Source organism: Agelaius phoeniceus, chromosome Z, assembly GCF_051311805.1.
Source record: "Agelaius phoeniceus isolate bAgePho1 chromosome Z, bAgePho1.hap1, whole genome shotgun sequence".
Taxonomy (NCBI): Eukaryota; Metazoa; Chordata; class Aves; order Passeriformes; family Icteridae; genus Agelaius; species Agelaius phoeniceus.
This window is the reverse complement of record NC_135303.1, coordinates 81,526,738-81,548,229: the sequence shown is the minus strand read 5'-3', so window position 1 is coordinate 81,548,229 and position 21,492 is coordinate 81,526,738. Positions and strand designations below refer to the sequence as shown.

The 21,492-nt window shown below is 43.2% G+C and overlaps 1 protein-coding gene across 3 annotated transcripts in view; it reads left to right on the top strand.

Moving 5' to 3' along the window:
* Window positions 1–18,999, top strand: part of EGFLAM (EGF like, fibronectin type III and laminin G domains) — a 75,139-nt gene extending 56,140 nt beyond the window's left edge. For 2 of the 3 annotated variants that reach the window (XM_054652236.2, XM_054652235.2), the window contains exons 16-24: window positions 4,021–4,132; window positions 5,692–5,808; window positions 8,003–8,183; window positions 10,493–10,516; window positions 12,640–12,718; window positions 13,547–13,690; window positions 16,168–16,251; window positions 17,302–17,405; window positions 17,918–18,999. In XM_054652236.2, the coding sequence (XP_054508211.2) occupies window positions 4,021–4,132; window positions 5,692–5,808; window positions 8,003–8,183; window positions 10,493–10,516; window positions 12,640–12,718; window positions 13,547–13,690; window positions 16,168–16,251; window positions 17,302–17,405; window positions 17,918–18,072 (1,000 nt within the window). In that variant the 3' untranslated portion in view covers window positions 18,073–18,999. The remainder of the gene's footprint in view (window positions 1–4,020; window positions 4,133–5,691; window positions 5,809–8,002; window positions 8,184–10,492; window positions 10,517–12,639; window positions 12,719–13,546; window positions 13,691–16,167; window positions 16,252–17,301; window positions 17,406–17,917) is intronic. The other variant, XM_054652237.2, reaches the window with a different exon arrangement.
* Window positions 19,000–21,492: the final 2,493 nt, after the last annotated feature.

Here is a 21,492-nt window from a genome sequence, read left to right as displayed (position 1 = left end):
AGTGTATTTCAAAGCTTTATACTTTATCTTACTGCAGATGTTACAGTTGTGTCTATATGGTATTGCAGTAGTTCCCTTCTTGCCCCCATGACACTGTTAGGGGGTCTAGAAATATTTTATGCATATACTTTCTAGCCATAGGATTTCACAATATTGGCACTTATGTGAGCATCCTCCTTTCTGGCTTCCAGTTCCAAGCAGGGGTGCCAGGCTGGAGGTGGCACAAGAAGAGACAGCTCCATGTCCCTCCACTTCCTCATAGTGCTGTTTTTGAGGGACCTGAGGCTAGCATCCAATTTATACAACGTAAGCTGTCTAAAACATAAATATGTGGTTTAACCTGGTCACCAAGGTTCCCAGACAGACCTTCTGTAAGTGACTCATTGCATCCTAAAATTAATGTCTTGTGCCTCAAAAACACTGCTCTCTCCCCCTGTGTAACTGAGTGCCCAATCACTGGGCAGCTGTTCCTGGGCTTTCTGAAAAGGCACTGGGCTGAACAGAGGCACTGAGTATCTTGGATATGGCCCAGGAGGCTGCCAGTTTGACCAGGCTGACCTGATATTTAGAAATGATCTATATAAAGTTTATGCAAAATATGTACTCTGTCTGCAAGTCTTGCATACCAATGATTCCTGTGGATGGGCATGAGGAATTTTGACTATACTGTGATTAGGGAAAATGTACTGATTTTGCAATGAATGAGGACTCAAGCAAACAAACCCATTCAGTTTTGCAGACAAAATTAGATATGAAATATAAAGGGAGCAAATGCAAAATAATGCACAAGCCTAACAATGCAGAGCTGTGGAAAAACAGTTAGTGTTGTCAGACAGAGAAAGATCCTGGAGTCGTCATGGGTAGCTCTGTGGAAGCAACAGCAAACTGTTTAGAGACAAATACAGAAACCTAAGTACAATGCAGAGAATTATTAGGAATGGAATAAGGAGAATGCCTCTGCTGAAGGCTACAATGCACCCTGTCTTGAAAACTTGCTGCTATTCTGGTTGCATCATTTCAAAAGAAATTAGCAAAATTAAAAAGGAAGAGTAGTTTTGACATCCAGGAGAGGGAATGAAACATCTTCCACAAAACTCTTCCGCAGCAGAACCTTTCAGCCTGGAAAAGAAAGAGTTTGGTGGAAGTATGATAGAAGTTTTAAAATAATAAATGGCATGGAGATTAATGAGGATTCGGTATTTTTCCAATGTGCAAAGAAAATAAGGAATGAAAGAAAATAAGACTTTTTTTCTTTGGGTTTGGGGTTTGTTTTTTTTTTTCAGAGGAGTACATAAATAAGTTGTGGAAACTAATCGTCACAGCAAGTTACAGATGCCAAAACTATAAATAGGTTAAGAAAAATTGGAGAAATTTGAAGAAAGCTCCATTGAGGGAGATCAAACGCAATTGTACAGATGCAGCCTCTGACTCAGGAAATTGCTAAATGACAAGTTGCCAGAAGCTGAGAGGATATATCAAGGGAAGAATCACTTCATACTTGCCCTATTCCATTCTTTTGCTCCAAATAGCTAATTTTGGAGACCTTTTCTCCAACTCAGAATAGCCCTTTTTACAACAGCCTTCAATCTTTAGTGATTGCAGCCTTCTAATTCCTGTTACTGGCAACCATAAAATATTACAGTTGAATTTTTTTCTTTTCTTCCAAGAATATTGTAGCACTTCAAAACACCTTGTACTAAAGTTTAACTGATATGTAGGGTTATGAAATGTAAAGAGAGCCACAAGCATATGCCTGGGAGTAGAAACTGCCCCTTTCTGCTGGAAAGCAGAAGAGCAAGCTGGATGGCAGCTACTGCCTGAGCTACATGCAGTGGAGGAAAAGAGTGTGGTGAGGTAGCTGAGGAATGGATGAGACTCAGGAGACCACCAGGATTCACTGAAAGTTGTCAGGTTGTCCTGTTAGCTCTTTTTCTAGATAAAATGTGCAACTTGCACCCTGTCATCAGCTCTGTCAGTGATTAAATAAGACAAATAGATTCCCTGCTTTTCATGCCTGCCTGGTCAATGTCCACTTAAAAGTCCATCTTAATCATACTATATCATGCCTACACTGTGTCTGTAACAAGGATATAGCTCTGGTCATCCTGATACCTCTGCCACAGGACCACCAGGCTGTTAGATATTATATTATAATCAGAACACAGCCATAGTAACTTTATAATTAGGATGAGGCAAGCTTATTTGTGTACGTCAGCAGCAGCAGTAGGAGAGCTGATGCAGGTGAAGGTTGTGATTTCCTGATGTGTCCCAGGATGGAAGCAGCACAGTGTGCTCTTCCACAGGCAGAAGCGATGCAGAACCTGAGCACTGAAATGTCTCTGAGGAGAAGTTGTTGGGAGTTCCCTTGGCCAAGCAGCATCCAGATCTTCATGATCTGGTATATTTTTTAAGCTTTGGTTTACATGGGGAAAAAGTAACCCCACAGCACATGAAGAGCCAGGAGTGTTCAACCATCAGAAGAAAGTGTTACCAAACTCATGTTGGTTTCAAAAAGCCCATGATTCCACAAAAGAGCTTGCAGCTCTGAAGTGATGACTCTGCAAGGCTTAATCATCCCTGATTGTAATTAAATCTAGCAAAGCAGGAGGGTTAGCATGATGAGACCTAAGCAGCAGAGGAGATAATGTCTGTATGGCCACTTACCATGTAGCCAAACCTATCTGGTTCTTTTATATGTATATGTTGACTTCTTCAAGGTGATTAGATTTCCTTAGCTGTTGATTTACCCAAGACAGTTAAACCCTAAATGGTGCTACATAAGAAGAAGGACAAGTGACTGGCATTGCTTGATAATATTTTTAGTGGAGGTTTTGTGAACCAAGTATCATTCAGAAGTGTCAAATAATACCGCAGCATCATTAAAACACACAAAAATGAGCTTTAAGAAAACTTCAAGGATCAAAAAAAAAAAAACCACAACAGAAAGGTTTCAAAACTGTTGATTGTTAAGAAAAAAAAAGAAAATATTATTTTCACATTTTCAAAATTATATAAATTTTTTAATCAGCATTTGAATCACTATTGACTCATACAATTTCTTTCCTTTTTTTTTCATTTCAAAATATGGGGGGTTTTTTTTGTTTGTTTGTTTTTAAATGCAAGTATTCTGAAAATACAAAACATTTTTTCATCCCCAGAAATTGTGTATTTTTTCACTGAAGCTAGGAAGTCTTAGGGGTCCAAGATAACACAGTTCTGATTTTTCCAGCTTGGTCAGTAAATCAAACACAAGTTTCCAGTCCTCCTGGAGGAAAGTCTGCTACATCTCATTTAGACATAAAATGCTTTAACCAGTGTAGTAAAATGGCATTTGAAAACAAGATACAAAGATCTATAGAACTTGTGAAGGGGAATGTGGTTTTGCCCTTCATACAGGCTGCTATTCATATTAGTGCTGTGCCAATAAAGATTGTAAGAACTGTTTAAAAATGCTTCCTTTGAGACTGGTGAATACTTTGCACAACTGGGGATTATTGTTCCTAGCCAAGATCTCATCACATCATTAGGATAACTTTTTAATTACTTCCCTTCTATGTACAGCATCCGGGCTGCACGTGTGTGTGTGTAGATGTCAATGTAACAGGATGCATAAATAGAGCTGATAAGCCAACATAAAGTAGTTCTGTTTTAAAAGAGGATGAAGAATGTGGGGCTAGACCAACCATTAAGTGGGAGGCTTTTAGTGAATTGAGGATGAGACAAAAACTCGTTTTTACGTGTTATAAATTACTGAGCAGAAAAACTCACCTTTAGCAGAGGTGGCTAAAGTATGTGCTGGTGATAGTGTTTCATTTATAAATAAAACTAGAGTGCTTTTTATTTGCTCTAGAATTATAGTCTTTGCAGAAGATTGTTACTTTCTAAAAAGGGAAGAATCACAGTGGCTAATACTTCTTTTTTATTTAGAAAATCATCCCAGAGGACTTGACTTTTTAACATTGCAGAGTATCAGAAAGGCACAGTGTTACATGCTTGAAACTTTTCTTTCCCTTGGAACAGGAGTGAAGAGCCTGTGAGCCTGGGCCAGTGGCATGAACTGCGAGTGTCTCGCACGGCCAAGAATGGGATCCTGCAGGTGGACACGCAGAGGCCAGTGGAAGGGATGGCAGAGGTGAGCTCATGGCAGCCCTGAAGGCAGCTCTTGGACTGTACAGTGATCGCATGGTAGGCTGCACAGCCTGCTCTCAAAGCTCCTACTCGCTTAAAACAGTGTCCACTTTAGGGTAACATTGTCTTAGGCCCAGAGTTGGGAATTTGTGCGTAAGGTCTTCCCTCTGAGGACAAGGACACCCATAAAGGCAGGGATCCCACTGGAACCCAACTGTACCTGCTCCTGACACGGAACTGGACTCACATTTTAGTTCTGGCTCATATATCCTCCTGAGGTTCTTCTGTTGGCTCTTGTTGTGCCTAAATCTGTTGAGCAACGTGTGCACTATGAGAGGTGTAATTTGGGGAAGTATCGTGCTGAAAAGTATGTGCCCAGTCTTTTTTTACCTCCTGCTGAATGTTGTCCTGGAAAGGTAGAACTGAAGAGAATTGTTTCTTTGTCTTCTTCTTGCTACAGTAATTTGCAGGCCAGAGTAAGTGCTGGAACGATTAGATAGTCGATGACTTGCTTTTTGTTCTTCACTCACCAAGTGATCATTGTGAGTCAAATTTGTAATAAAGTGAAACTGTACTTGTACCGAGCAGGATATTCACTCTAAGCACTTAAATGCCTGCACAGAGATACATTTTCTATCTTGATAAAAGCCAAGGTTAGACCTGCTTGGGAAATGTCTTTTATCTAGTGGAGAGTGCAGACAGAAAACCAGACTCCAGATCCCATAGCAAAACAATCCCATAGCAGAAAAATCCCATAGCAGAAAAATCCCATAGCAGGCTTTTCAGAAAACTGGGAAACTTTTTTTATCAGAACTTTGACTTTTCTTCAAAAATTTAAATAAATTGAAATTCCAGTTGTCTATCAGGAAACAAATCAAGTGAGAAACATTTGACTGGAGCACTCAAGACTTCTTTAGATAGATGGGTTAAGGTGAGCACTCCCATTTTTTCCTCTTAAGTGCTGCATTGCAGTGCTTCAGGAGGAGGGTGGCTGGGAACCATGAAAACACAGAAGCTTCTGGAGGACTGGAGTTACACGTTATTCTGTCTTTAGCTGTTAATTTACTTTCACTTGACTCCAGGACCCTGAATATTCCCATCAGGTATCCTGAGCAGCTGCTTCTGGTAATTGATGCAAACTCAATGTTTCTTTCATTTAGCCTCATATCTTCCGTAGGTTATCCTCTTAGATGTTGGAAATACTGAACGGGTCTCTGTTGCTCTGAACTTTGCTCTGATTTTAGCTTTATGAACCTAATTCTGGTTACAAATTTACATCAGTGTACCTCAAGTCTTTGCAAATAAAGCTAGATATGTAGTCAGAAAACACAATGAGTCAGTTTCTTTCTTCCTTCAGTATTTCCATTTTGAAATACTTGAGATTTTTCAGCTACTTCTGACAGGGGTAGTGTAAAGTCAGTCAAGAGTGTCCCACAATGGCTTTCTTGATTGTACAAAGAAGAGGCATTGAAATAAGCTATATGACAACTCATGTGGGCTAATCTGAAGACAGAAGCATGGTTCCAGCTACTCTAATAAAATATTATTCTGTGTTTCTTGCAGGGGGCTTTTACACAGATTAAATGCAGCTCTGAAATATTCATTGGTGGAGTCCCTAATTATGATGATGTGAAGAAGAACTCTGGGATCTTCAGACCCTTCAGTGGGAGCATCCAGAAGGTGTGTGCCCAGAGAAACACACTGTGGGCATTTATTTCTGTTGTATCCATGCATGCTTTTTGTGCAAACCTGCCATTATTCGACTGTCAATATTCAAAATAATCAAGGATTTCACCTCAGGAGCCCACCATGAAGTGGTTAAATGATTATTTCAAAGTGAAAAGTCTGCCTAGTGCATTCTTACACCACCATGGAGATGAGCACCATACTGCTTTCCCCTCTCACAATTTTATATGGGGCACATGAATGGAGGAGATGTTTTCCATTGTTAGCAGACATTAGGGATGATGTTCCCATGAGGTCAGCTGAGCCTAAGTGCAGTTTGTAAAGGCCTGGTAAATAATCAAATGAAAGTGCAAACTGAACTTACATTTTTCTTTCTAAACATACCTAAAATAATTGGATAAAGTTGAAAGGTTGGCCCTGAATCCTCACAGTTTTAGAGGAGTGAGTTGCATCAGATTAATGCAAAGAAATAACAAATAAACCCACAAGTTTAATTATAGTTTTGTTGTTTTTTTTTTTAAAGAATTTAAAGCTGTACAGTTAACAATTGCTCCAGGATAGAAAAATAATTGTAGTTCAGTGTAAATGGTTCAGTGGCTCAGTCTGACAATTTTTACTGCCTTTGTCAGCTGTCCAGCAGAAAGCATGAAGCTCAGGAAAACTGAGGGAGTGAGTAATAGTGATAGGAGCAGGTCAGACACGTGAACATCATTGGGGAGGTAGACTTGACTAAACACAATGTATTTTGGGATGCAAGATAGAGAGCCTGGGAGCAATTAACACAGGTTACAATTACAAGGTGAGGGGGCGTACAATAGAGTAAAGGCTCTGATAAGTATTGGGAAATGCAGAGTGTGAGCCTTTATCTCTATCATGTACTTAGTAAGGTGGATTTGTATTCTCAGAGGCCTGAATGGGAAGTCAAGGAAAAGTACTGCCTGCCTTTTGGGCACTGGGAACATTTGGTTGCCTTCTTTACACATGGTAGGATTTTGGAGAACTATACAGAAATAGAGCTGCAAACATCACCAAGTGCTGGAAAATATGCAGTGCATAGAAACCTAAGATCACAATATGTTTAGTTTAATTAGATAAGTCTGGGAAGTGACTTTGTTGTGGTCTTCTAGTTCCTAGATAAGGATGAGACTTTTTTGGATACGTGGTCCTGGAATAATGCAGAAAAAGACATTATGAGAAACAAGGGCTGGAAACTGAATAGAAGTTTAAAACAAAAGACATGTTTTTATGAGTGGAGGCTTGTTAACCTCTGGAACAAAATTTGGAAGGAAGCTGAAAACATAACAGTCTTCCCTGGTCCATTGCATGACAGGACTGGATATTTTTTCTGCTGTTAGAGTTGTGTGGTGCTTTATGTAACCTCTTCTCCAGGCTGGATCCCCTAAGGTGCATTGTCCAAGTTATGCAGGAGCCAGAGCAGCTATTACCTTTCTCAGTTCTGGCTTTAAAATCTATTGCTTGTTAAGATGTACTTATTTTGGTGTAGCTGAGATCAGATGCTGTGCCTGCATGCAGTCTCTCTTGCTGAGATGTCAGCTGAGATTATACAAATGTTGGTTTATTTTGGAGAACATATGCTGCTGACATATTGGAAAAATCCCAGCATTTAGCAGTTCTCTTCCATTTATATACAAGCAGTTTTGTGAAGTCATTATTTATGTTTTCCATTCATCTTAACTCTAGCTTCTTTCAGGCAAGATGAGATACTAGAAAGCAATAGAAAATGTGAAAAAAAAGCTGTTCTGCTTAGTATTTCTGTTGTCAACACTCATCTCCTGGGGGGTTTTCTGATTTCAGAAATGCTTTTCTTCAGCAGCACTCATCTAATTTTACCATCCCAGCTCACAGTTCAGCTACAACCAGTGTTGCACCAGTGTTCAGGCAAGGGCCTGGTAAATTCCACACAGCTTCACCCCTTACAGGAGTTGCCTGAGGCTGTTTCACAGGACACAAAAGAGATTAATCTCCAGGGCATCAGGAGGAGCAAAAGTATGAATTGGACCTCTGCAACTGGAAAACACACAAGAATAGGGTTTGGGCCAAGTTTCAAGAGTTACATTTCAAGGAAGTCTTTCAGAGGAATAATCTAACTAGCAGTATGATACTGTGGATTTGGAAGTGTTAACATTATCTTTTCACACTTTTTTTTTCTTTTTTTTTTAACATATAGATTATCTTGAATGACCGGACAATTGACGTGAAACAGGATTTCAGTTTTGGAATCAACCTGGTAAATGCTGCCCACCCCTGTGTGACCTCACCATGTGCCAATGGAGGCACCTGCGTTCCCAAGAAGGACAGCTACGAGTGTGACTGTCCCCTGGGCTTCGATGGCCAGCATTGCCAAAAAGGTAACAACAGCTGGATATCAACCCAGGGGTCAGGAGCTGATCACAAAAATAAGGAAGATTTAGCACCTACAACTGCTGCTGTACATGCCTTCAAATAGAAACCCTGGGGGCCAGAGCACCCCTTTCATCTGTGCACTTTCCATGTATCTAGGGAAGAATTTGTTTTGTTATTTAGGAATGTGGTAACTGTTATCCCAGCACGGGGCTAGGATCCATAGATAGCAACCTGGTATCTGGTTGCTTGTGGTGAACGACACTGAACACTCACACTTGGTACACGTCCCACATTGTGCAGTGCTGTGCAAAGGGGGAATTCCTGCCAGGGTCCTCCAGCCAGCAGTTATGTTACATCCTGAAGCATGAGCATGGATAACCCTTGTAATTTTATCCACCATACAGCTGACAGCAAATGCTGTTCTCACACACAGCAGGGTCTGCTCCTGTTCTAGGCACTGACTGCTCTGATGGAGATTGCACCATCTGCACAGATCCTGCCTTGGTGGGGCGAAGGAGACCACCAAGGAGAAAACTCATCCACGTGCACATTATTCTCTTTTCTTCAGAGCCACTGTAATAATTTAAACCCTAGATTCAGGAAAGGGATAAGATTGCAAGAAAAGCATTTAAAAAGCGTGCTTTGGGTTATTCCACTAGATGGAGTCGTTTCCCTTCTGACAAGCTTGTTCTTAAAAAATTCCTGAGGGGAGGTTTTGTAATGTAACAGTAAACTCGGTTCAGAAGAGGTGACTGACATTATTGTCTTCACCCACTGCTTCATTTCTCACAGTCATAAACTTCAAAGTTAAGTGTAGTGGTTTTGGTTAAATTGCAATGAATATATTGGCTTTTTTTTCAAAATAGACAATATCTTAGAACAAAAGCATTATAATAAAATGCAATGCAAGAAACCACTTTGCTTACATTGTTGTGGTCTAACTAAGAGCTGAAACAACGTCATTTACCCTGGCTTTACTGTAGGGAGGCAGGAGAATTGGGATTTTGACTTTCTAGGTATGTGCAGGGTGCTAAATTCCTGGCTTCAAGATGGTATCTGCAGCAGTACCAGCACATGTCCCAGGGCAGTCATTCAAGGGCATCCTTTGCAGCCGGGTGTGTGACTGCCTGCCCGTTTGGTGGGCAGTGCTGGGGCTGCAGCTCTGCTCAGCTCCTGGCCTGTGCTGAGCCCAGGAAGCAGTGTCTGAGCCCGTGGTACCAGCAGTGGTGCCACTTGGCTGGCATGTCCTCCCTGTTGTCACCTCAGTGGATGTCCAGGCTTTCAGAGACAGTCTGAAGCACTTCTGCCTATGATTTTTTTAGCCAGATCCTGGGTGCTGCTTTCTATGTGAATCCAATCTTTATTCATTTTTAAGGGTGTCCAAAAGCATGAGCCACCTGGTTCCTGATACCTGTGGCTCCTATTCAGGTGCAGCTCAACCTCTCTGCACTTGTGCAGCCTCAGCTGCCCCAAAAAATTGAAAGTTTTTCTGATAGATGTGCATAGAGCATGGAGTTGCTCCTGAACCTCAGTCCCTGACAGCCTTGATGAGAACCACCTGAAACAGATTCCTCAAAATAATCCTTACCTGTGTCTCTGTTGGGGTGTAGACATTGTTAAGGTGGGATGCACATCTGTGTCACTTCTGTTTCACAAGAGGGTTTTGGTTAGTGCACTCAGAAGGTATGTGAGGTGAAGGTGCTGTCTCCATCCTTCTTGGTGGTAGGCTGCTGTAAAAAACCCTAAAAAGCAAAGTGCTTTTGAGGGAGCTCACCTCATTCTTCAAAATTACACACACCACTTAAAAACTCAAGTAATGCTGGTATGAGGTATATGAGATATTGATTCATATTGTAATGGATCATTACCAGAAGATTCAATAGAGTTTTCACTGGCATTGCTAAGTTTTATATCTTCTGTCCAAGCTGGGAGAGTGCTAAAGATATTTTTATACTTTAACTGTAAGATAGAATAGAACAGCAAACTCTTGTTTTCCCTTGGCTAGAGCTGATCCCTGGGTAAAATCTGGTGAGTCACTGAGATTTGAGAAGCAGGACTAGCAGAAGGATTTGCTGCTGGTCCCACTTGTCTGTCCCTTTGTGTGTTTTGAGCAGACAAATATAGATACTTGGAGCAAACCAATTATGAAAACAGTACTACCTTCACAGGTGATTGTAGTCTCTTATGCAAATGGTAGGTGGGAGATTACACATTTGTAGAAAAGTGGATATGAAGTTGGACTAAAAGAGATGTTTATGCTTTAGAATAATAAACCGAGAATGTTCTTGTTTTGTTTTGTGCTGACTCACTGCAGAGTGTGGAAGTTACTGCCTGAACAGTAAGTACTGCAAATTATGTGAAAGCTGCGCTGTCATTGTGTGTTTGTCTGGACGCTGGGTTCCCATTAAGCCTGGCAAGTTTCTGTCATTAAGCCAAAATATTTTCTAAGGTTATATAGTACTTCCTTAAACATCATACTGTTGATATTTCAAACTTGGCATTTGCCAAGCTCAGAACAGTGGCTATAGAGCTGTCCCTGTATTTGCAGAGCAGAGGGCCAGGTAGCTGGCTGAGGGTTTAGTGGTGTGACTTCAGGCTGCCCTGCAGTCCAGAGCTCACTCCTGCTTGGCATGAGAGCTTTGGTGCTTGTCTGCTGAATCATGATGAGCAAAGAATGAAGGTGTGTAGTCCTAGATTTCCTTACTGGCTCTGCTCCCTTCCGGCTGCAAAGATCCTGACTGCATCAAGGGTACTGCTAAAATTTGCTTGTTTTTCTGCACTCAGATTCAGAGAAACAAATGAAGAGCAAGCAGAGGTAAATGCCCATTAAGCTCTCTAGAGGAAATCAGAGTACTCTGGCACAGGCAAAGGTTGCTGCATGACATGGGCACCTTTCCCTGCTGAAGGCAAGAGCAGTGGGGCTCCAGTGCAGGGTGTGGAGGGGGAACAAGGGCTCCTTTCATGCTCTGCTGCCACCAGAGGCTGCTGTCCAGTGCAGGAAGTGTCAGACCTGGCGATGAATGTTTGGCCAGTGTAACACAACTTTCTGCAATCTTCCAATGCCATTGGCAGACTGCAGGCTGGACATGGCCTGTGGTGGTTTCTTTAGACACATTAGGCAGCTTTCCTGATTTCATTATGGTGAAAACAGTCATTCATCACTATCTAAAATTCTCAGTCTTGGCACCTAGAGCTAAATTTCATATTACTGTTGCTGGCTGCCAGACTACACCAATTGTTGCATATCTGTGTCACAGTGAGCTCTAAAAGCCCAGCCAGACCCTGTGTTGCGTAAAGAAAGCAAGCATCCTTGCCCTGGAAAGCTTGAAATTTATAAAGATGGGATTAGCTGTGGGTTGAAGGGATTATTCCTCAGTAAGAAAATAGGATGAAGGCACCTATTTTAAGTAATTTATACAACTGGCTTATATTAATGCAGCAGTCAGTTATGGGAGATCAGTAACAAACTGTAGGATGTTCACTCAACAAAAAAATCAGTTTGGGCCAGTGTTCATAGCCTGGTGAAGGGCTCTGTATCAGGGATGTTCCGTGGTTTATGTCACACAGCTGAGTTACTTTGCCAAAGTCTTCTCCATGGGCAGCAGTGCACCCACTCCAGTTCTGGCTGCAATGTTTGCCACTGTCCCAGCCATACACCCTAGGGGCACCTGGGGCTGTTCCTAGAGAAATGCTGTATGGGGGACACAGAAAAAGACCCCCAAGGCTGCACTGCAGTGTTGAGTGCACCAAAGGGCTCCACAGCCTCTGCCATGCAGCCTTTAGCATAGTCCCAGCTGTTTTCAGTAGACTAAAGTGATCTGGGACTCTGGACTCTGTGACTCCTCCCTGAGACAGCCTGGCCCCCACGCTGCACCCCAGGGCTGAGCTCTGAGCAGGCAGCAGCCACTCAGGGCAGTCACAGACACTGAAACAGAAAACAGGGAGCAGCTCACAGGTTGTGTGTGCTGCCTTCAGCCTCCCTTGGCAGGGTGAGAGGTCCCTAATGTGCTCTGCATGTGGTGCTCTGTTAGCAGCTGGGGAGGAGTTTCTTAACCTGTAAACAAAGGTGGTTAATGCACAGCCTTTGGCAAGAGGGAGTGTTGGGCCACATAGAGAATCAAGGAATGTGGAAATGGGGGTAAAGAGAAAATTTGCAATGTTTTCCCAATGCTTCGTAATTTTCTGCGCTAACATTTGTAGTGGAGCAATACATTAGGCTCCTGACATGGAGGCTGTAAGCAGAGGGACTGTCAGCCATTTAAACTCCCTTTACTGCTGCCCCTACATTTAGGCAAAATCTGGCAGTGCCTGTTTGCAAAGCAGTGTGGGTTCAGCTCAGTTCTGTGTCACTGGTAGGTACCTGCCACTGTAGGAGTAAATCAATAAAAGAGTCTTTTTTTCCTTCCATTTCCAAGTCAGCTATCTGACACTCATCTTCATTTTTTTGTATTGACTTCTCAGCCATTACAGAAGCAATTGAAATCCCACAATTTATTGGTCGCAGTTACCTCACATATGATAATCCAGATATCCTGAAAAGGTAATGTATCTCCTGTGGACCTAAGTATTCTGTTTCTTAAATGTTATAACGTTAGGAGCCTTATGTGAGAGAGAGTAGTATATGTACATGTTTTAAGCTGTACTTATAATATTTCTAACTGTACTTCTGCCATATTTTTAAATTTCAGGGAAAAATGCATTTTAAGTGCATATCCTTGTGGTTTAGTTTGAGCATCTTGCAGCCTGTCAAGAAACAGGGAGAGGGGCTGGTTTTTCCTTGCGGGCAAAGAACAGCCATAGAGGGCTTGTGTCTCAAAAGAGACTAAGGACCTTAACTCCTTTTTAACTCCTGCTTTAGCCTAACATTTAGATCCTCAAAGTTACTTTCTTGGCTCCTTTGTATCCTAGAACAGCCCCACATTACAGCAAATGTTGGCTTGTTTCAACAAATTCCTCCATCTACCTTTATTTCAGGCACTGAGTAGAGAAGGGTTCACCAGTGTCCTCACCTCCCACCTAAAGGTTTGCCCTTCTTATGCTCCTTCCTCTGGCTTCTGAGGGCATCACATCTACTGGACATTCTCAAAATCTGTTTTTTGAGGATTTCACACTAGGCTAGAGGAATAAAAGGATTTTCTCTTAATTGTATGGAATTACCTAGAGAGATGAGTTAAATTCCCCTGCTCTGAAATGATGGAAATGGGGATGTGAGCCAGAATCTTTCACAGATCAGCATGTAAATGAGTTGCAGGAGAGTAACCCACCAGACCAGCAGAGACTAAATACTGCATCATCTTTTATGTTTTTTTGAAAGAAGACTGGCACAATTTAGTTTTTTACTATTATTTCCTCCTTCTACATTAAACAGGGTGTCAGGAACAAGAACGAATGTGTTCATGAGGTTTAAAACCACAATGAAGGAAGGCCTTTTGATGTGGAGGGGAAACAGTCCCATGCGACCCAACAGCGATTTCATCTCTCTAGGCCTTCAGGAGGGAGCATTAATATTCAGGTGAGCTTTTCTCTCCCTTGTTTGTGTAACACACAGGGCTCAAAGGAGTTGCTACAACACATACAGTGCACTTGTCCCTTGGCACAGTGTGAGACACTCTCATCCTCAAAGTTTTGTTCAATGATGGATCCCATTTGCTGTCTGGGAGAGGATGTAAGTTGAAGAGGTGATGTGCTGCAAGATTTGCATCACTCCTCCTTCCCAGGTTTTCAAATATCAGAGCATTATTGTGATTTTCTGAAAGCCTTCTTATGAGGTCTTGGTAAGCCCCCCACATACCCATTAAATCTGTCTCAGGCAGAGCAGGGTAGGGCTGGCAGGGGTCAAGGACAAACTTTGGTGGTGCCACTGCTTACTGTGGGCTCACTCTTTGCCAGACAGTGCACACAGGAGCAGGGCTTCCACCACCTCAAACCCCCAGATATACAGCCCTGTGACACACACACAGCTGTCACCACACCTTGTTTCTGCCACCGTCCACAGAATCATTAATTAAGCAGTAATACTGCTGCTAAAATGGTGAAACTGGGGAGTGTTGGGAAATGCTGGGGTCTTGCTTCAGAATCTCTTTCTCCCTTGCACTCACTCAGGCACACCCTGTGCAAGTTTTTTTCATGGTGCTTTTTTGGGTCTCCTGTGTTTTGAAAGCCTTGTGTTTCCTCATGGTGCTCCTTTAGGTTATGTTAGGCAAACACTGAAACAGCAAATCACAGATGCCATCAGTATTGTGGATTGTTGTGAGATACCATTGGTCATGTGGCAGAGAGTTTATTATTTAAGCTATTTTTTTTACTTTACTTAACTGGTTGTTCTTTGCTACCATGAATGTATAGATAAGTTGCACATTTCTATTTAAATTAATTTCTTTTAAAGCTTTTTATAAAATGTGATTTAACAGTGGCTAACTTGGCAAAAACTCTTTGTTTCCTCATTGAATTATAAACAAGGAACTGACTCTGCAGAAGTACTGTGTTGTTTAAATGTCTTTGGAAGGGACTGTCTTTTTAACATGCATGATACTAAGTGGCCACTCTGTTCTGTTTCCAAAACACAGTAAAATTTTTATTAGGTTGCTGCTCTTTCTCAGAGATAAAGATAGTCAAAAACTTTAGACCAAACCGGATGAATTTTACTGAACTATTTGTACATTCCACATTCATTTAGGAAGGTGAAAAATTAATCTACCAAAATAAAACCCTCATAAGCAATAACTGCTTACTGAAGGGGAGCATCAGAGAAGATAGTGAAAGGACAAATGCAGAAAAAATATTCTGAAAGCTTGATCCTCATGTTAGATTTTCATCTTTTGAGAGGTGAAGTCAAGAGACTATCAGGGCTGTGAATTTGTCTGAAGAATTTTCCTGCAGTTCAAGTTTAGATATCTGTGTTCTGATCCAATTTGAAATCCAAACCACACTTCTACTTTCCCATTTTCTATGGCCTTATTCCATGTACAGTGTACTTGCTGCTAGAAATTCTTTCTGTTGCTCTCTGCTTCTGTCAAAGGTTACTTCACTGTTGTAGTGGGATAGCTGTTGTAGTGGGATTCATAAGGGATATGAATCTCATTTCTGTTATCAAAGGTCTAACATTTTGATGCAATCCTGAACACTCAAATCCTCTTGTTTTTGACCTACACTGGTGTCTGCATCCTGGGTAAAAGGGGATTCTTGCCTGAGACTCCCTTGAACCCCTGGAGAGGAAACAAGTTTAGGGTAACCAGTTTGTACTGGGCAGCTCACAGTTTAATGTGCTGTTCTTCAGAAGCTCACCCTGGCCATGAGTTCATTCCATGTTCATTCTCTTTTGGAGAGATGGTGATGTTGGCTTTAATCCCTCCTGCTTTGTAGAGGCTGAAGTCCAGCAGCAGCTAGCTCATCCGGAGCACTCAATAGCTCACTGTGCTGTGGCAGCTACTTCTCTTTTGTTAAGGTTGGCCCAAGCTTCAGGGACCCAGAAATTAAGATGCCTGAAGTGTAAACATGATGGGGACATTATATCTGCTGAGTTATTTTAGTAGAACCAAGCACAAAGAAATAATTACAGTGGCAACTGAAGCAGCTGCATTAATTAGACTTCATCTTTTCTAACATCACAGGTCTCAACCTTCCCTATATTTCAAACGGTTTGTAGATCAGTTTTGGGTTGCATGCTTATTTGCTCTTGCAGAAATTTATTTATTTGCCATATTTGAAACTGTAGATCACTGACCTTCATAGTCCCCTGCTTTGGGGAAGACTGGCCATGCAGAGGCTCTCTTCCTGCTCCCATGGAAAGGTGGTGATGGCACCCACTCTGACTCAGGGAGTTTTCCTGCCGGTCCATGAGACTGACTTTAAAAAAATAAGAACACAGCTGCTGGGACTCCACTGATTGCCCCAAAATCCGAGCCAAAAGCGAGTAAGAATGCCTGAGCAGTTTGGCACGCAGGTCCTTTCAAGGAAGGCAGTAACATTTCAATTTTTTTTTAACTGTAGCTACAATTTGGGCAGTGGCATTGCCTCCATCACGGTGAACGGCTCTTTCAGCGATGGCCGGTGGCACAGAGTCAAAGCTGTTCGGTGAGTGGGCAGGCTCCATCTGGGGCACCTGGGGGCCACCCTGCCATTAAAGACGCTGGTTGATGTCTCTGGGGGCTGGTGGGGTGTGAATCACTGCAGCTCCACACTCACACCTCACTTAGGAGTGGAGCTGTTAGCAGCTTGGCTGTTTCGGGATGATGTGCACAAGGGTTGCTGTGTTTGAGGTTACAGTGCCAGCTTGGCACAGCTCAGGGCAGCCTGCCAAAGTCATGCAGGGCTATTCTGGGGCTGTGACAGACATTCTGTTAAACCCGTACCATTTCGGTCAAGAGTATTTTTCTTTAATGTCTGCATTTTAAAATTCCCTGGTGAGTGTTTTGTGGGCTGGCACAAGCATTGGAGCACAGACAGTGTAAACCTAGTTTTTCTATTTGGAGGAGGTGCAGACATCTTGCAGTGTATATATAACTCATATTTATAACTCATTACCTCATGGGAGGCAGCTGTGTCCAGCAGGGAAAGCATACATCCCTCTCTTCATGAGAGGTTGATTCCCTGGAAATCACAGTCTGAAATTTAGCTCAACTTGTTACCAAATTCAGCGAGAATAGTACCCATCAAGTAACTTTCCTGTTAATACTGTTACTGACCATATGTAAAATGGCTCTAGTGGGTAACAAAACTGCCTAAAAGTAAGTTTTACCATAGCTTGCCCATTTTTCCCCTGCTGTCGAATCTTCTGCTATTAACTTTTAACATTACATTTGATTTTTAACAATAGGTTAGAATGTGCCCATCCCCTCTGTCCCCTACCTGTTCAATTTGATTATTTTCCAGCACTTTCTGCTCTGAAAATGTGTCCTGCACACTTTGCAGGTCTTTTACATCTATAAAAAAAGTCCTAAGACCTGAAAAGTCTGGATGGCCTTAATACACTGTGTCTGTGGGGCTTCCCAGTTCCAAGCCATCAGCATGAACCCAGCTCAGCTCTGAGTTGCTCTGATCTCCTGGCAAGTGGAAAATGCCTTTGCTCCTCCTCCCTTCTGACTGTAGGCTGGATGAAAAAGAGTGATTTGCTTTTTGTTTCAGGGATGGACAGTCTGGCAAAGTAACTGTGGACGATTATGGTGCCAGGACCGGTAAATCCCCTGGGAAGATGAGGCAGTTAAATATCAATGGAGATCTCTACGTAGGTGGGTGCTAATTATTCACATTCAGGACACAAGTGCGAGGTCAGCTGCAAGGCAGGGCTGTCCAGCTCTGTCCAGCTTCTGGTGGAGGTGTCACACAGCAGCCTCCAGTCTGCCACAGCCTGTTTTGTGTGAGGAGGCCTCTCTGAGTGGGATGGGGGAGTGGGTATAAGGAGGGATGAGCACTATAGGACACCCTCTGCTACTCCTGGCAGGTACATAAAGAAACAGCAAGAGGCAGCTAGAAACCCCACACCTGGGCACAAACTGATTCAGCTCTTACTGATGATACAATTTCTGGAATAAATAATTAGTGTCCTAATTCATTACCTCCTGCTTATCCCCTCTGTAGTTTCAAGTGCTTAAAATCATTACTTAAAACAACACAGAGCAACCTATAAATTAAAATTCCCTTCCGAGGGGCACTAGGGATGGCACTGCTGGGCGTGCAGCCTGCCAAGCAGGAGCAGAGGCCCGTGCTCGTGGGGAGTTTCTGAGAGCTGCCTTTCCCGCAGGGGGCATGAAGGAAATCGCCCTGCACACGAACCGGCAGTACCTGCGGGGGCTGGTGGGCTGCATCTCCCACCTCACGCTCTCCACTGACTACCACATCTCGCTGGTGGAGGATGCTGCCAACGGGAAGAACATCAACACGTGTGGGACCAAGTGACAAGAGAGGGATCCCGGTGCCGAGGACGCGTCGTGTGCGTGCGTGTGTGGCTGAGCGGGAGCTGGCTGACACCGTCCTCTACAGCCGGACCATGCTGCCCGTCTGGGAAGGTGACAAAGCCAAAGGGAAACCCAAAAACAAGGATAAAAAAAGAACGTTTTCCCCCCTCTCATTCCCTCTCCTTTCTTCTCCTTTCCCGTCCAAATGAAACCAATAATTTTGTGTATGAACCATGCCCTCTACCCCTTAAGTGTTTAGTGAGTGCTAAAGGTTGTGCATCAGTGCAAACGGCAAAGTGTGATGTTTCGAGTAGCTCAGTGACTGTGTTTTGTGGTCCTTAGGTTATCTTTTGTAGTATCAGAGGAAGCAGTCTTCAAACACCTGCACTCATCCCACCGTGGAGTGATACAGTGACTGTGCTGTTCAACAAATACACCATCGGGCAGCATATTCCTGCATTCATGTGTAGGTCCTGGAACAAGCAGTTCTCCCTACCACTCTCTGATTTAGCTAAATTATGTTTCATCCTGTGTAGTGGGATAACAGTTACAATGGCTGGTTTCAAAATATTGTGGTTTGTTGAGGAGGAAAGTTCTTACAAGTCTACTTTTTTATTACAAGCAACAAAAAAATGAACCAATTTTGTAGAAGTAATTTTATACTTGTCTATTTTTTATAGCAGCAGCAGACCTGCTTACATGGCATCACTTTTAACATCTACATGTACTATACAATTAGCTCTTTGCACACTTTCCTAAAAATAGAAAAGTGACCTGTGGCTTAATGTCTGTATTATACAGTTTAAATGGGGATATTTGTGAGTTATGACCAGTTTTACATTTGACTCTTTTTGTTCTGTAAATTTTGACAGTTTAAAATTGTACATTATGAAGCTTTCCTGTCTTAAACAGATTAAAAGATTAGGAAAAAAAAAAGCAAATACTTGCTACTGTGGTATTATAATTTTATTTTATTTTTTTTAGAAAAGTGAGAAAAGCTATTGCAAGAGACCTTGCTAGGTCACAGTCCTCTTAAAATGTTATGTTTTCTAGGCACTGGACCAGCACTTACACAACCTTGATTGCCAAAGTATAATTTAAACAGGCAAACAGAGTGCTGTTGAGACACTGAAAGAGTGGTTCAGAATTTCATAATTTGGAGATTTTTCTTCCTTAATTCTCTATTCAAAGTGGATGAGTGAGCCTGTGAAGGGGCTGGGGGGAGGAAGAGAGACCAACCATGCAGCAGGGCACCCCACAGCCTGCCACGTGCCTGTGGCAGGGGAGCCACAAACTTCCTCAGGGGCACAGGCTCATCTGAATGCCTGTGAGCTGAAAGAACCTGATGTGGTGAAAGCAATGGATGTGAGGAGGTCTCTGCTGCATTTTTAGTGTGCTCAGAGTGCTCCTGGCCTCCTGACAGCTCACACACATTCCCTAGATTCATCCCACCTACACCTACACCTAGATAATGGTACAGACAAGTTCCTGCCAAAGATACCCCAGCTCCTGTCCTGCATGCTAAAGGGACACCCTGATCTCTTAGATGAAGGATCTTGTGCTCCTTGTAGATAAGGTAGCAGTGGTCAAAAACAAATGCAGGCACTTATTACAAACAGAAAATAAAAGGAAAATGGCAGTGGTGGTGCCATCATGTGATGTGCACCTGTGTTCTGACCCCTGTTCAAATGATATTTTGGGGAAAAAAGTCTGTAGAAGACACAGGCAGCTTGCAGAGGAACTGGAGACACTCATGGCTCTCCTCCCAGGAGAAGCAAAGTTTTGTTTGTCTTGGGAGCCCCATGGGGAAGGAGAAACCCTCTGTGGCTGGGAAAAAGCATTATAAAATATACCAGATCAAGATGTGCCTTTGAAACTAAAGTAAATGGAATTGGATGCCTTGGGATATAAAAGGAAAATGTTTAGAGTTGAAAAAAGAGTGAAAACTAAAATTTCTGGAGGCTGAAGATTTTTCTGTCTACTCAGTGTAGCCCTGTGGGAGTGGCCTGACACAGTCTTGTGTCATGTCTGAGCTGCTGGCTGCATGAGAGGGAAAATTCACATCTTATGAGCTTGAGGGGTTTTCCAGATGCTAGTGACCTGTCCTGACCTGGCACAGAGTAGGGAGATTTGACTGGCTGTACCCTAATCCTCTGGACATGCTGGGCTGATGTGGATGGGGCTCTACCATGGTCCACAAACAGCATCATCCTCTGCTCTGTCTTACATGTCTCGCCTTTCCCATCCTTTCGTTTCTGTCACAGAGTTTGGAGACCAGTTCCAAGACAAACATCTGGTGGGAGAGGTCTCTATTTTAAGATAATTGACTGCAGAATACCGGGTGCTTTGCTACGAGGTGGTGCTTCTCCAAAACAAAAGCAGCTCTCCTGAAATGTCGGGCAGGGAGGGGCGGGGGTAGGAAATACCTCTGTTGTTGTTGTGGGGAAAGAAGAGCAGCTCCCCAAATGCCTGATTCCAACTCTGCCTGTCAGCACGTGGGAATTCGGGGCTGGCAACTTCACCCTGCAGCGGTGCAGCCTGAGCAGGAGCAGCTGCAATGGTGCAGGCTGAGCAGGAGCAGCACAGCTGCAGTGGTGCAGGCTGAGCAGGAGCAGCTGCAATGGTGCAGGCTGAGCAGGAGCAGCTGCAGTGGTGCAGGCTGAGCAGGAGCAGCGCAGCTGCAATGGTGCAGGCTGAGCAGGAGCAGCTGCAATGGTGCAGGCTGAGCAGGAGCAGCTGCAGCGGTGCAGCCTGAGCAGGAGCAGCTGCAGTGGTGCAGGCTGAGCAGGAGCAGGAGCAGCTGCAGCGGTGCAGGCCGGCAGGGGTGGGGAATAGCAAAGATGCTGATGGTTTAAATCGTTAAAAAAAGGATCCTTTCTGCATCCTTTTAAAGACAATTTGAGAAACGTCCCTCTTGTATGTGTCCACTCTTCCTGGTAAAGCTTGGGCATGCGTTTCCACTGTGGTTTCTACTTCAAGGGCTGAACAGGAAACAGGTACCAGAAAATCAGGAACATCTGACCACATGTGGAGGCTCTGCCCCTCTCACCCTCTGCCACCCTCCCCAGTGACGCTGGGTCAGGGAAGGAGAAGGGAAAGGTGGACAGTGAATGGCAGAGTGATTAGTCATTTTCCCAGGAACTGGCCTGCATGTGCTGCTCGCTGTCTCCAGGAATGTTTATTAGTCACGTTACTCATTGCTCGGGCTGACTCAGATGCAAGGCATGATCCCAGTGCTGAACAGGGTAAGCTCCTGCCAGTTGGAGCAGTGTCCCCTTTGCTGCAGTTACCTGAGCAAACCAGCAGAGAAGGCAGCAGCCACAAGAGCTTGTACCTCTCTTTGCAATTTTATCTCCTTCCTTAAACTGCGGCTCTTATTTTTCTTACTAGTTTTCCACATTATTCCCAAAACATGTAACAT